Source organism: Homalodisca vitripennis, chromosome X (assembly GCF_021130785.1).
Source record: "Homalodisca vitripennis isolate AUS2020 chromosome X, UT_GWSS_2.1, whole genome shotgun sequence".
Taxonomy (NCBI): Eukaryota; Metazoa; Arthropoda; class Insecta; order Hemiptera; family Cicadellidae; genus Homalodisca; species Homalodisca vitripennis.
The window spans coordinates 96578600-96593322 of record NC_060215.1 but is presented as its reverse complement, the minus strand read 5'-3'; the positions used below and the strand labels follow the sequence as shown (position 1 = coordinate 96593322).

The window sequence follows — 14723 nt, the reverse complement described above, 5'->3', positions numbered from 1 at the left end:
AAATAAGAGTAAGTTTATAAAGAATCCAAATGAAATACCAGTTAAAAAAGAATTAAAAGATAAAAAAGAAATTGAGATTGAAGCTAAAGAAATTCATGCACCAGTACGAAAGAAATTTAAAAAGAGAAAAATTATAACTTTAGGAATTGACGATTTATGGGCAGCAGATTTAGTTATAATGTCTAACTATTCAGATCAAAATGATGGATTCAAGTATATATTAAATGTTATTGATACTTTCTCAAAATATGCTTGGTCAAGAGCTATCAAAAGAAAAAACGGCAAGGATGTTTCAAAAGCTTTCGAAGATATAGTAAAAGATGCTATAAAGATCGGGCATAAACCTCCGAATCTTCTTCATACAGATAAGGGTTTAGAGTTTAAAAATAAAGAATTTAACGATGTTTTGAGGAAATATAACATTAAGATTTATCATACTGAAAACGAAGAGAAATCAAGTATTGTAGAGAGATATAACAGAACTCAAAACGAAAGGATGAAAGTTATTTTTGAGATTAATAAAAACTTTAAATGGATCTATATTCTTCAAAAAATAGTCACAAATTATAATGATACGGTTCACAGTACGATTAAAATGAAGCCCAAAGACGTAGATAAGGATGCAGAAAAGGAGTTATTAGAGACCGTTTTAAAGTATGTTCCACCTGAAATTCACACAAAAACTAAATTTAAAATTAATGATCATGTAAGAATTGTTAGTAAAAAACAAACATTTTCGAACAAATATAAGAACAATTGGTCAAGAGAAATCTTTGTGATTTATCAAATTAATAACACAGATCCTGTAACTTATAGTATAAAAGATTTAAACAACGAAGAAATAACTGGAAGTTTTTACGAATATGAATTGAGAAAGTCAAAGCTATAATTTTTTCTATATAAATGGAGGCTCAAAAGAAATGTTCAATGTGCAAGGAAATAAAAGGTTTTGAAGAATTTTATAAAAATAGAACTAAAAAAGACGGATTTGGACATTATTGTAAAGATTGTCATAATAAATATCAAAAAGAATTATACGATAAAATAGAAAAATTAACTCTAGAGGAGAAAGAATGTTACTTTTGTAAAGAAGTTAAGAATGTTTCTGAATTTAACAAGTGGCATTATAGTAGAGATAAAAAACAAGCATATTGTAAAGATTGTACTATAAGAATTCAACGAGAAAGTCGAAAAAAAGAGACTCATTGCGAATGTGGACGAATTATTCAATGGTTACCTAGTTATGCTAAACATTTACAGACAAAATATCATAATTCGAGAGTTTAATAAAATTTAGTAACATTTTCATTCCTTTTTCAATCTTAAATAAATTGTTGTTTTACTCTCATTTTTCAATAAATTTCCATCAGAGTCTTGAACAGTTAAGGCGATTTTTTGAATTCTTGTAATATTTGTTCTAATTGGAATATAATCGATTTCATTCGGTTTTTCACTGATTTTTGATCCATAAGCAACATTTGGAAAAAAAGTGTACAAAATTTCAGATTCTTTGTGTAAATGTTCGGTATGATTTTCAAAACTAGGTTCAACGAGATTACAATGTACTTCAATTACATCGAACGGTCTAAATTTTGGCGTTTTATTTCCTAAATATACCTGATTTGGCTCAATAGTTTCTTGAACAAACCCTAATTAATCTACTATAATTGCTGAAAACATTATTCTTACTGGTGATTTTATTTGAATTTTATTAGAGAGATAATTTTTTTGCATTTCAAAACTTGTTTTCGTCAAAGTTTAAAGATTTATCTGATTGTTTGAATGTTTTCAGATAATTTTTAAGGGAATTTTTTATTTGATCGAAGGTATAATACTTCGATACCTTCCTTTGTTGAAGGATATATCCTTGATATCCTTTGTTTAAACCATAATATTTTGTTATGTTCTTCTCACTAAATCCTATACAATAAGGAGAACTTTCACTAATATTTATTACAAAATTGTCAGAATAAAAACCGCTTAAACCGATAAAATAATTTGATTCTTCCTCTAAATGAATAGGATGTTCTAAGTTTAAAACTAATTTAGAGCTTTCTGAAGTCAACTTGAACAGCTTCATTTTCGCTATTTAAATGGAGAAATTTTTAAAGCAAAAAGATCAGATAAAACTTCAAACGTTTGAAGAAAATAAGAAAGATCAACCAATCAGATTGTTAATTGTTGGTTCAAGTGGATGTGGAAAAACAACTTTATTATTGAATTTTATCTACAATAGGTTGATTCCTTATTCCAATTTGTATGTTTTTAGTAAATCTTTAGAACAAGACGCCTATAAAAAATTACAAGAAAGATTTGAAAATATTGAGGAGAACTTAAGCAAAGAAATATCACATTTTTATAATGCTTCCGAGGACATAGTTCCGTTAAGCGAATGTAAACCCAATTCGTTAATCGTTTTTGATGATTGTATTTTGGAAAATCAGGACGTTATTAAGGAATATTTCGTAATGTCTCGTCACAAAAACATATCTTGTATCTATCTTTCCCAATGCTTTTCAAAGGTTGATAAACAAGTTATTAGAAATAATTTGAATATGTTGTGTGTTTTTAAGCAAGATGATCACTATTCGAGAAATATTTACAACAATTATGTGGGATCTGATATGAGTTTTAACCACTTTAATGAATTATGTGATAAAATTTGGAAAGAAGACTATGGATTTTTAACTATTAATCTAACTTTGAAGCCTAAAAATGGTAAATATATGAATAAATTTTCTAATATAAATGCTGCTCAGTGGTCTGACAAATCTACTTGATAAAATATTTGTTACAATTATTTTTACATTATCTTTACTTTTTATTTACATTATGAAAACAAATGAAAAACGGTAAATCTGTTCACGTTTTACGTTCCACGTTCACGTTTTTACGTTCCACGTTCACGTTTTTACGTTCCACGTTCACGTTTTACGTTCCACGTTCACGTTTTACGTTCCACGTTCACGTTTTTACGGTCCACGTTTTTACGTTCCACGTTCACGTTTTTACGTTCCACGTTCACGTTTTACGTTCCACGTTCACGTTTTACGTTCCACGTTCACGTTTTTACGGTCCACGTTTTTACGTTCCACGTTTTCACGTTCCACGTTCACGTTTTTACGTTCCACGTTCACGTTTTTACGTTCCACGTTCACGTTTTTACGTTCCACGTTCACGTTTTACGTTCCACGTTCACGTTTCAAAATTTTTCTAATTAAATGGTGAACGTAACTTCTGAAGAAGCGAAAAAACTTGATCAAATCGAAAAGAAATTAATCAAAGAATTTAAAGAACAGATTCGAATTGATGAAAAAGAACAAGAATTTATTCAAAAAATCAATCAACCTGTAACTTCTGCAATTAAAAATGTTGAGGGCAAAATTGAAAATGTTTTAAGTGATAATCAAAATTTGATGAATTTGGTTCCAGTTGTACGACAATTTGCCGATATTTCAATTCCAGAATCTGAAGTGGAAGAGTTTGAATTGCCAAAATTACCATCTTCAACACCATTTAGACCTCGAATCATTGAAGACTCTACCATAGTTGAACCAATAAGTCCTGGAACAACGGATATAATAATTGGTGAAATTGGTAAAAAATTTCTTCCTAGAGCAAAGGATGATAAATTTGGTTTGTATTTGGACAGAAAAAAGAAAAGTTTTATGATTGGAAATTTACCCGTTAATTTTGAACATAATGATATCATTATTAATGAAAAAACATATGAAGGAACTCAAGGTTTATGGAGATTATTAACAGACTATGACGCTCCAAAAGATAATTTATATTCTGAAGAAGATTTGAAAAAGTATACAGAAATTTTATGGGAATCTGACTCAATTTACAAAAATAATGATCCATCTACTAAGAAGCCTAAGTCAAGTAGAGGTAAAAAATATATGAACTTAATTAAACCAATTTGGGAAAAAAGAATCGAAGGATCAGGTGTGAGAAAATACAGTGATAATAAGATTGAATACAGATATATCAACGATTTGACAAAACTCGATGGAATTATTAATTATATTTATGCTCAAGAGAAGGCTGGAAATAACAATTTTTTGAATGAAAAGAAAGCAATTAAAGATTTTATTTCGAACAAACTTGACGAAATGATTGAAAAACCTGATGGAATTAAATATTTAAAACGAATTTTGCCGGCAATAAGTTCATCTATGATTGAGGGTAGTGGACTTTTGAATGATTTTATCAACAATTTACCTTTTGAATTACACGTACCAACTTATCAGTATCTGGGGCCTGGCACAAAACTCGAAAAAAGACTAAAAAGAGGAGATCCTGGTATAAATAAATTAGATCAAGCTGCTATGGAACACGATATTTTTTATGCAAAACATAGAGACGATAAAGTTTTGCAAGATAAGGCAATGGATAGATTTTTATCAAAAGATGCTAGTTTAGGTGAAAGATTTGTTGCGCTTCCAACAGCTGGAGCAATGTTTTTGAAGAGAAAACTAGGAATGGGAATCGAAGAGAACTTGAAATTTTAACTATATAAATGGAGGTGAACGTAAATTTCAGCAAAAATCAGAAAGAAAAAATAAAATCCGCTTTTAAGAAAAAAATACCCGTTAGTATTCAATTTAAAATAGATCAACTAAAAAATGGCGAAGATAAGATATTTTTAACAAATAGACAATACAATAAACTCGAAAAACATAAGAAAAACAATAAAGGAACCAGAATAGAATTTTCTTATAATCAGTTGAAAGAACTTAAAAATGGTGGACTTTTGAAAGATTTATTAGATTTTGGAGAAGACATTCCTATCGTTAAAAATGTCGTTCCTTATGTTAGAAAAGCCGCTCCAATTGTAAAAAAAGATGTAATTCCTATTGTGAGAAATATTTTAAATTGGTTGGATAAAGAGTTGGAAGATGTTACAGGATCTGGATTAGATGAAAAAACTTTGAATTACGTGAAATCAAACATTAAAAAAAATTTGAAATAAAACCATTAACATTTGGAGAATTGGAAGAAATCTGCAAAAATATTAAACATTTTAGAGGAATATTCATGAGAGATACATTACCTGAAAAAGTTAAGAAATATGAATGTGGAATTGTTAATTTAGACTCGATTATGGGAACTGGAACTCATTGGATTTGCTATTATAAAACTGATAAGAATGCATTTTATTTTGATTCGTATGGAAGAATTGAGGACAAACCGCCGATAGAATTGATCCAATATTTGAAAAAATCAAACGTCTACTACAACGATTCTCAAATTCAAGACTATAAAGACCCCCCAATTTGTGGTCATTTATGTGTTTTTGTTTTGAATGAACTGACTGATGGTAAAGATTTTAAAGACGTTGTCAACAAATTATTGCTTAATAAATATGGATTCGCAAAATATTTTTGATGTGTTTGGAATACAAATTAGAACTGAAAATATTCGAAATAATGTCAATTTTGATAGTTTGAGAAATGAGTTTGATAACAAGTTAGAAAATTTATTACAAAACCTTCCAGATTCAAATATATTTGCTGTCGAGATTGAAGATTTTAGAGCAGAATATGATAACAAACTTGCAAATTTCATGAGTTCAAATGAAGTTGCTGATAAAATAAAAACATTGGAAAAAGAAGTTGATGATGGTGTAAAAAAATTATTTACCAATTTAATGTCTCATATCAAAAAAGCTGATAAAATTACTGAAGCGATCAAAGTTGAAAAGAATTATGTTAGTTTGGCTAATAAAAAAAGAATTGTCGGTGTTCGACCTGGTATTGACAAACATGATGTTGTTGTTAAAGAACAAATTTTAAAACCTCTAAAATTATCAGAAAACATCGATATTGTTGATTTACATGATCCGAATGTTAAAAATGCCTTAGATTTTAAAGGAAAAATAATTAGCAGTGTTAGTAAAGGAATTAATCCATTTGATGTTGTTGTAATGATTCAAATTAGAAGATCCTATTAAAATGTTTAATGAACTAAAACAAAATTTTGAGAATCATAAACAGCATGTTAAAGATTTTACAACAGAAGTCTATGAAAAACTTGATGAAAGAAGTAAAAGATCAGTAGACAATGTTGGTGAAATTAATGAAAAACTGACTAAATTTAAAGAGTCTTTTGATAAGTTTAGTTTAGATGCTACGAAAACTTTTGAGAATATTGGTCATAAATTTGTTGAATACAATGATTCTTATGCTGACAAATTTCAAAAAATAGAAGAAAAACTTAATAAGTGGGAGGAAGATCTTACTGAAATAGGTATTCGCGTAGGGTTTTATACCTGATAAAATTTCCTTATATAAATGACGCTCATATATTGTGTGAGGTGTAAGGCAAAAACTGAAACAAATGATATAAAATACTATGCAAACATCAATGGAGTTAAAACAGTTTCTGGAAAATGTGCTGAATGTAACGCTAAAAAGAGCCAATTTATAAAAACTTGAAATTTTTTCTTAATAAATAGAGATGGCGGGACATTACAGTGCTTTCGATCTTTTTATAATGCAACACGAAAGAGATTTGAAAAAAGAACATTGGGATGATATTTCTCAAAAATATGAATTATCCGAAGATATGATGCGATTGTACATTAATAAGTTAAATTGGTATAACATTGCAAAATATCAAAATCTGTCCCCAGAGTTCATTCAAGAAAATATACATTATCAATTAAAAGATCATATGTCTGTTCTTTGCCTCTATCAACACTTGAGTATAAAGTTTTTGGATGAAAATAAAGATACAGTTGATTGGAATAATATTATAGATAGCGGTTACTATCCTGTGCAGATTTTATTGAAATATGTGGCCGAAATTGTAAAATTTAAGGAAGAGAATCCTGAATATGACGAAGTAGATAATTAAAAATGACTAAAATTTATATCTTTTCTTATAAAAACGTACATTAGATCGATGAAAAATTATATCTTTCTTATACATGATGTTTAAAATTTCTAAATTTTCTCTTATTAAATGGCGGACTACAGAAAGTATGCTAGTGATATTGAAAGGGCGGAGTTTAAAAATTTCTATCCAATTAGTAAACAACATTTGAATGAACCGAATAAAAGAACTGAGTTTAATATTGATTTTGGAGATAACTTTTGCTCGTCTAACTTCCAGTTTTATATTTCTGGAACTTTAACAAAACAAGATGGTCAAGCATATCTTGGAACTGATAATGTTAGATTAATCGATATTTTTATACCGTTTTTATTTTCTAAGATTGAAGTAAGAAAACACAATAAATTGATAGAAGAAGTCGAAAACTGTGGCCAATTAAGCACTATTAAAGGAACCATTTGTTATTCCAAAAGTGATGTATTTTCAAACAGTTTTGAATCAACTTTTAAATTTGGACAATTTGAAGCGGTCGGTGATTTAGCACATTTCGGCTTAGGATTCTTTGAAAATGTAAATTTTCCAATCTATAAAGGTGGATTTTACATTAGTTTCATAAGAGCTGAAGACGATGATGTGATTCTGAAGACTGCAACTGGAAATGTTATGCCTGTTGATGGCAAAATTACAATTAACGAGTTTTTCATTAGAGTTCCGATGATTTATTACAAAACCACGAGTAAAATTCAGTTGATTGATGAAATTACAAAATCTCAAAACATTATGTTTAATTTTCTAGATTGGCAATGTATTGAGCAAAAAGGTATTTCCGGAACAGCTTATTCGTTCGATATCACAAATATTTATAGAAATATCTTCAATCCTAAGTTTGTTATTATAGGTTTTCAAACAGATAGACAGAATAATCAAGAGAAAAATCCTTCAAAGTTTGATAGTTTGAATGTAAAAAATATCAGAGTAAAATTGAACGGTTCTTATTATCCAGATGAATTACAAAATTTAAACATTTCAGGAGGTCTTTTCAGAATCATGTATCAGATGTATCAAGATTTTAAGAAAGTTTACTACAAAAATATGGAAATGTATTATAATCCTAAAGAATTTTTAGCGAATAGACCTATTTATGTCATTGATACAACAAAGAGTTTGACAAATATTTCTGCTTCAAAGAACGATATAATTATCAATATGGATTTTCAAAATGCTGTTACAAACGCGATTTGTTATGTTGTTGTTGTTTCTGAGAAATTTTTATCATATGATGTGATTAAGAACGATATTAGAGAAATTCAGTAAAATTTTAGATTTCTTGATTTTTCATTCCATTTCAGAGATTTTTTATTAAGATTTTAATATATTTACCACACAATTTCCGTTTATTCGAAACAGATATGAGAACATTGGCAATAGATTTTTCATTAAGATTTTAATATATTTACAACAGAATTTTCGTTGATTTGAAGCAGATATGAGATCAATAGATTGATTCGAAGCAGAAGTTTCCAATAGACACCTTAAGAAAGTAGAAGCAAACAGCTATAGATTCGGTTAATTTTTCATTCGTGATTTACAGATTCGTTTATTGTCCTTTAAACAGTATTTTCCATTGATTTACTGTTGGCTCCGAAAGTGGTCTAGGAACCTTATATTCTTATCTACTTACACTGTAAGAATAGATATAGTCCTGCACTATATAATATACCACAGATATCACATCCCTCCCTTCTTAATTAGACACACAATTTTGTTACATTAAAAAACAATTACATAAATTGAACATAAATTCTTAAGCACATAACCTGTAATACCATTTTTTTAATACAAAATGAGAAGAATATTGTTATATCAACTATTGGAATAATTATATTAATAATAAAATATTGGAATAAAACACATTATAAATTCATTATCCGTAATACACTTCTAAACTACTATTACAAATCTAGCCTTGTAATTGGCTTTCGCTCTCGTTGAGGATACCTGCGAACAGGAGTGGAACGAGCAAGTGGTGAACGCTGAGTAATAGGACTGGTGTAGGTAGTGTGAGTATGAGAAGCGTTGGGTGACATAGCTGTACTGGGGCGGACAGAAATAGAATGCCGCGGCGCATCAGCTGTGCGGTTACTGCCTACTGGATTGTCGTCTGCACAGTCAGAGCGCGCTGTCTGCTGGCTCTCAGCTGTTATTACCTCAGCTGTTTGATCTGTCACTGGAGCAGTGTCGACTGCTATCAGCTGGTCAACATGACGCTTGTAAACAATACCAGACGCTAACCTCACTAAATACATTGTTGCACCTAGTTGTTTTACTACACATCCTTCTACCCATCGCTCTTGAGATCTACTGTAATCTCTTACTAACACAGTTTGGTTAATTGGTAAAATACGTGTTTTACTACCTCTAGCATAGAACTTTTGTTTACCTTGTTTTTCTTCAACAACCTTAGATAAATCAGGTCTTAAAATGTCTAATCGGGTTCTAAGTGGTCTACCAAACATTAACATTGCTGGTGATTCATTTGTAGTCATATGAATTGAATTTCTATAGTCAAATAATATCCTACTTAAAGCTACTTGAATATTTACATTTTCTCTGAAAGCACATTTCAGTTTAGACTTGGCATAAGCCACTGAGTTTTCTGCTTGGCCGTTACTTCTAGGGTAAAACGGGGCACTAGTTGTATGTTTGATACCATTGTGTTTGAGGAAATTGTTAAACTCAATTGAACTGTACGGTGGACCGTTGTCACTATGCAAAGTGACTGGTATTCCGAACCTTGAAAACAACTCACGAAAATGACTAATAGTCTGACTAGCGGAAGTTGAACTTGTCTCAAAAACTTCCAACCATTTTGTGTACGCATCTATGACAATTAAATACAATTTATTCTTACAATAGAAATGATCTGCGTGTATTCTCTCGAATGGTTTACTAGGATAGTGCCAATGGTGTAACTCACTTTTACTTGGATTCGGTCTTTCAAGAAGACAGGATGAACAACTGTTAGCAAGATTTTCAATATCTTTATCCAGATTTGGATACCACAGATAAGCTCTAGCTACTGCTTTCATTTTTGTTATACCGAGATGAGAAGCATGGAGCTCGTTTAAAACATAATTACGTAAACTATTTGGAAATATTACTTTGTAACCCCACTGCTTGATTTAACGTACGTGAAGCATAGCTTACCAGTCTTTCCTGTCCATTGCTATCTAAAATACTTAATACAGCACCTATACCGTATGCACTAGCATCGGTCGTTAGTAGCCTATTACTGGAGCTTGCGGATCATAGTGTGCTAACACTGGAGCTGTACACAATAGCTCTTTGATTTGCTTAAAGGATTTTACACATTCTTTATCAAAGGAAAACTCTACATCTTTTCTTAACAGATTGTACAATGGTCTTAGAACTGTTGATATATTTGGTACAAACTTGCCATAGTAGTTGACTAACCCTACAAAGGATTTTACTTCTGTTACATTCTTAGGTTCTGGAGCCTCTACAATAGCTTTTATTTTGGCTTCCGAGGTGTTTAGTCCGGTTTTGTCAATTGTAAATCCGAGGAACTCTATTTTAGAAGCAAAGAATTTACACTTGTCTTGTTTTACTGTAAAACCGACCCTTCGAAGTCGTTCACAAACTTCTCTTCGTCTACTAAAATGAGTCTCATCATTTGGACCGGAAATGATGATATCGTCCAAAAAACACTTCACACCTTGTAAGCCTTGTAAAGTTTGCTCTATTACTTTTTCAAAAATTCCTACTGCACTAGCTATTCCATAAGGAAGTCTTTTATAGGCAAACAACCCCTTGTGAGTTGAAATTGTACATAATTTCTGTGAAAACTCATCTAGTCTCAATTGCATATATGCTTGACTCAAATCGATTTTGCTGAACAATTCACCCTTTTGCATTTCTGCGAAAAGATCCTCTACTCTAGGTATTGGATAACGATCTATCTCTAGCTGAGAATTTAAATAACGAAAGTCGCCACAAATGCTAATGCTGCCATCTTTCTTTGGTACTGGAACTATAGGAGATCCATACTCTGAACTACTTACAGGCATCAAAACATCAGCGTTTACTAGACGCTCTAACTCTTGCTCTACCTTAGCTTTTAATGTGAAAGGCAATGGTCTAGGACTAGTATATTTGGGTTTACTATTTTCCTTCAGCACCAGTCTAATTAGATCACGATTACACTGACCTAACTCTTTAGAGAACACTTCTGGATACTCTGAAACTAACTTCTTTACTAAGTTATTATATTTTACATCATCGTCATTTTTAGCTAAAAATAACTCTTCTTTATTCTTGAAAGAAATTACAACCCCTAACTCCTTGATCCAATCTCTTCCCATGAGTGGATGTGCACCATTTTTAATTACAAATAAACTCAGGACTTTATTTTGACTTTCATACTTAACATTTACTTCTAACCTACCTATTGGAAGTATGGGTACATTAGTGTAAGAACTAAGCTTTACATCAGTAGGTAACAAGTTAAGGAACTTTAGATTCTCGTGATAAAAGGATTCACTGATTACGCTTACAGAAGCACCTGTATCAATTTCAAAAGATACTACTTTATTTTCAACAGTTACTTTAGTTTTTAAGGGATCAACCCTACTAGAGACTTTGGCTAATTCAAACAAATTACCAATACACTCTACTACATCTGTTTCATCCTCATTATTGTCTAGTACACTTTCGACAAAATTATGTTTACCCTTATTGAAATTACCCTTATTGCTGTAATAAGAATAATTGTTGCCTGCCTTACCCCTAGCCTGAGATCGGCATACCTTCTTTAAATGATTTGTTTTGCCGCATTTATGGCAAACACAACCGTAATATTTACACTGCTTACTGAAGTGACCTACGGCGCCACAACAGTTACACTTCACTACAATAGTGCTGCTGGACTGATGTGCGTGTGTGGTACTCGGCGTGGCGTGGTGACGCGAAGCGTTGGTGTGGTGGCGCGAAGCGTTGTCTCTCCCGCTCGGCGCTGACTCACGTCCGTTGTAGTGACGCCTAGCCGATGACGTTGCTAGCCGATGGACGCTGCGAACGGAGACGGCTGGCGTGTCATGGCTGCCTGACGCCAACGTTGCCGCGCTTTTCTCTGCCATCTCAATCTGCGATGTCAGTTGAACAGCCTTGTCGAAGGTCAAATTAGCTTCTGACAAAAGTCTTTGTTTAGTAGATTCTGAACGGATTCCACAAATAAGACGATCTCTCAAATAGTCATTTAGACTAGCACCGAACTCACAGTATTTAGATAAGTTTTTTAATTGAGCAATGTACTGATCTATACTTTCACCGTCATGTTGGTTACGTAAACTGAACTTATATCTTTCACATACAAAAGATGGAGTCGGATATAAATGGTCCTTAATTAGCTTCACTAAATCATCGTACGATTTTGTAGAAGGCTTATCGGGTGTACACAAATCCCGTAATAGCTTGAACGTTTTTACTCCTACCACTGTCAGCAAGGTACTCACTTTCTTAGAATGATCGATATCATTACAACTTAAAAATAGTTCAAACCTCTCTATGTACGAGTCCCACGTTTCTTCATTAGAGTCGAACTCACTCACGCTACCAATAATTCCCGTCATTTTTCTTGGTGCAATGTCACTGAATAACGAACTAATATCGAATTCGTACATTCACTTCCCTTCCTCCTAGGCTGAAGCACTCACTTTGTTTACTGACGCCATTGAGATGCATGCGGTCGCTAACCCGACCGACGCTTACACGGTGCAGATCGCAATTGTAACATTAACTGCCGAACTGACCACTAAACACTCCGATTGTCTCGTCGCCACTTTGTACTATCTTGTACTACTCAACGGGAACTGGGTGAATGAAACTACTTTTAGTATATAATAACGGCCGTGGGAATAACACACTGGACCGGAGTATCGAGGTTACGGTTCATGACTGAGGTATTTAGAGGTGGTGGTAGGACAAGGAGGGGGGAGCGTCATCCCTTGGCCAATAGGATTTATTCATACGATATCCATTGCCAACATATTACATACACTGTAAGAATAGATATAGTCCTGCACTATATAATATAGCCTACCACAGATATCACAATGTGTACCATATACATGAAATTTTAAGTGTTTTAACCAATATAAACAATTTCTTTTATAAACAAATTGACCAGTTTTCAGTTAAATTTAACAAAGGTAGTAAATTAAAATATACAATATCAGCTAAATATTAAGAGCAAGCTGAGCGTATTCTTTTCAGTAGCCTAGAATTTAATACTTGTATTCGTTGACTTGATCTACAGTATATGACCGCAATACATACTCGTACACTCCTCATGGCCACTGCAGGTGTGTACAATTTTCAAGAGAAGATGCTGAGTAGTTAATTTGTAGAAGTAATGTTTGTCCTAGCCCGACCCTTCAAACAACAGGGCTGTGTTATCTATCAGTGCTGTTAGTTGTACTAATATTTACTGTAAGTCGACTTTGGTCAAACCGGTTCAGTAATCACAGTATCAATCAACTCCTCCTCTACATTGGAGTAGGCTATACATTGTATCAGTCCTATCTTCAAACAGCAGGGCTGTATCATCTGTGTAGTTTTACTAATATTTACTGTAAGCCGACTGATCAAACCAGTTCAGTAATCAATCAGCTCCTGATATACAGTGGAGTAATGATTGTTCCAGCCCGACCCTTCGTACAGCAGGGCTGTGTTATCTATTAGTGTTTCACTAATATTTACTCTAAGCCGTCTGTGATCAAACCAGTAATCACGTATCAATCAACTCCTGCTCTACATTGGAGTAGGCTATACATTGTATCAGTCTTACTCTTCAAACAGTAGGGCTGTGTTATCTGTGAAGTTAGTTTTACTAATATTTACTGTAAGTCGACTTTAGTCAAACCAGTTCAGTAATCGCAGTATCAATCAGCCCTTGCTCTATAGTGGAGTAAACTATGTCCTAGTCTCATACTTGAAACCTAATATTACCACCATCCGGTTGGAAAACACAGGGTTTTAAAAGTAACAGGATTTTTGGATATTTTCCATCGTTCTGTATGGCTAGGTATAGGAAAAGATCATAATTATATAATTGGGTCTTCACGGAGAGATCCGAGATAATTTTAAAAGATCAAAATTATTTAATATTTTAATAAATTTACAACGATTATGTTGGTAGGTATTTGTTATTAATTTCCAAAGTAACTACTGATCAAGCTATATAAATTGTTGTGCTATTAAAAGGTATTACCTTGCACATATATACGGTAGAGTTCGAAAGCAATTTAATCAAACCTACCACATTTGCGACATTAACAAACAATTGCATCAACTTGCAAACGCGTCAGTCGAATAAAATTTAGTCGTTTAAACGGCCAATCCAAATTATCGACTAATGCAACTAACGAGAAATTGGTTGAATAACCTAACGACTACTTTTTGTTTGAATACAATTCGACAGGTGTATTGACTGATTATAGCTAAACATGAACACCCAATAGAAGTTGAGACTTGTCTCCTTCCATACTATTGTTTATTCTTCATCGTCAGTCGTCACTTGTTATTGCAATGCAACCTACGCACTGCAAATACTTCATGTTTTTCGCACTGAATAGCATATACATGGTTATTAATAACAGTTCTAATTAATAAATTTATGTTGGGTTAGGAAATATTTAGATTAACATATCTAATTTTGAAAATATAATTCACTTTTCCTGTAAATAAAATTTGACTTTATACTTAAGTTATTAGGTTATTTTGCCCTCACCCTTATTAACAATAGGAGGTTGGTAGTCCTGACTCAAGCATGCCGTACAGGAAAAATTGGTGCTCCTCGTTAA

General features: G+C 32.2%; 1 protein-coding gene across 1 annotated transcript in view; it reads right to left on the bottom strand.

Moving 5' to 3' along the window:
- The window catches only part of LOC124369730, a 32261-nt gene extending 19282 nt beyond the window's left edge, over positions 1-12979 (bottom strand). Inside the window, exons 1-2 of the mRNA XM_046827793.1 lie at positions 11648-12979; positions 8842-9070 (exon numbers count right to left, since the gene is read on the bottom strand). Coding sequence (XP_046683749.1) covers positions 8842-9070; positions 11648-12542 — 1124 coding nt within the window. The 5' untranslated portion in view covers positions 12543-12979. The remainder of the gene's footprint in view (positions 1-8841; positions 9071-11647) is intronic.
- Positions 12980-14723: the final 1744 nt, after the last annotated feature.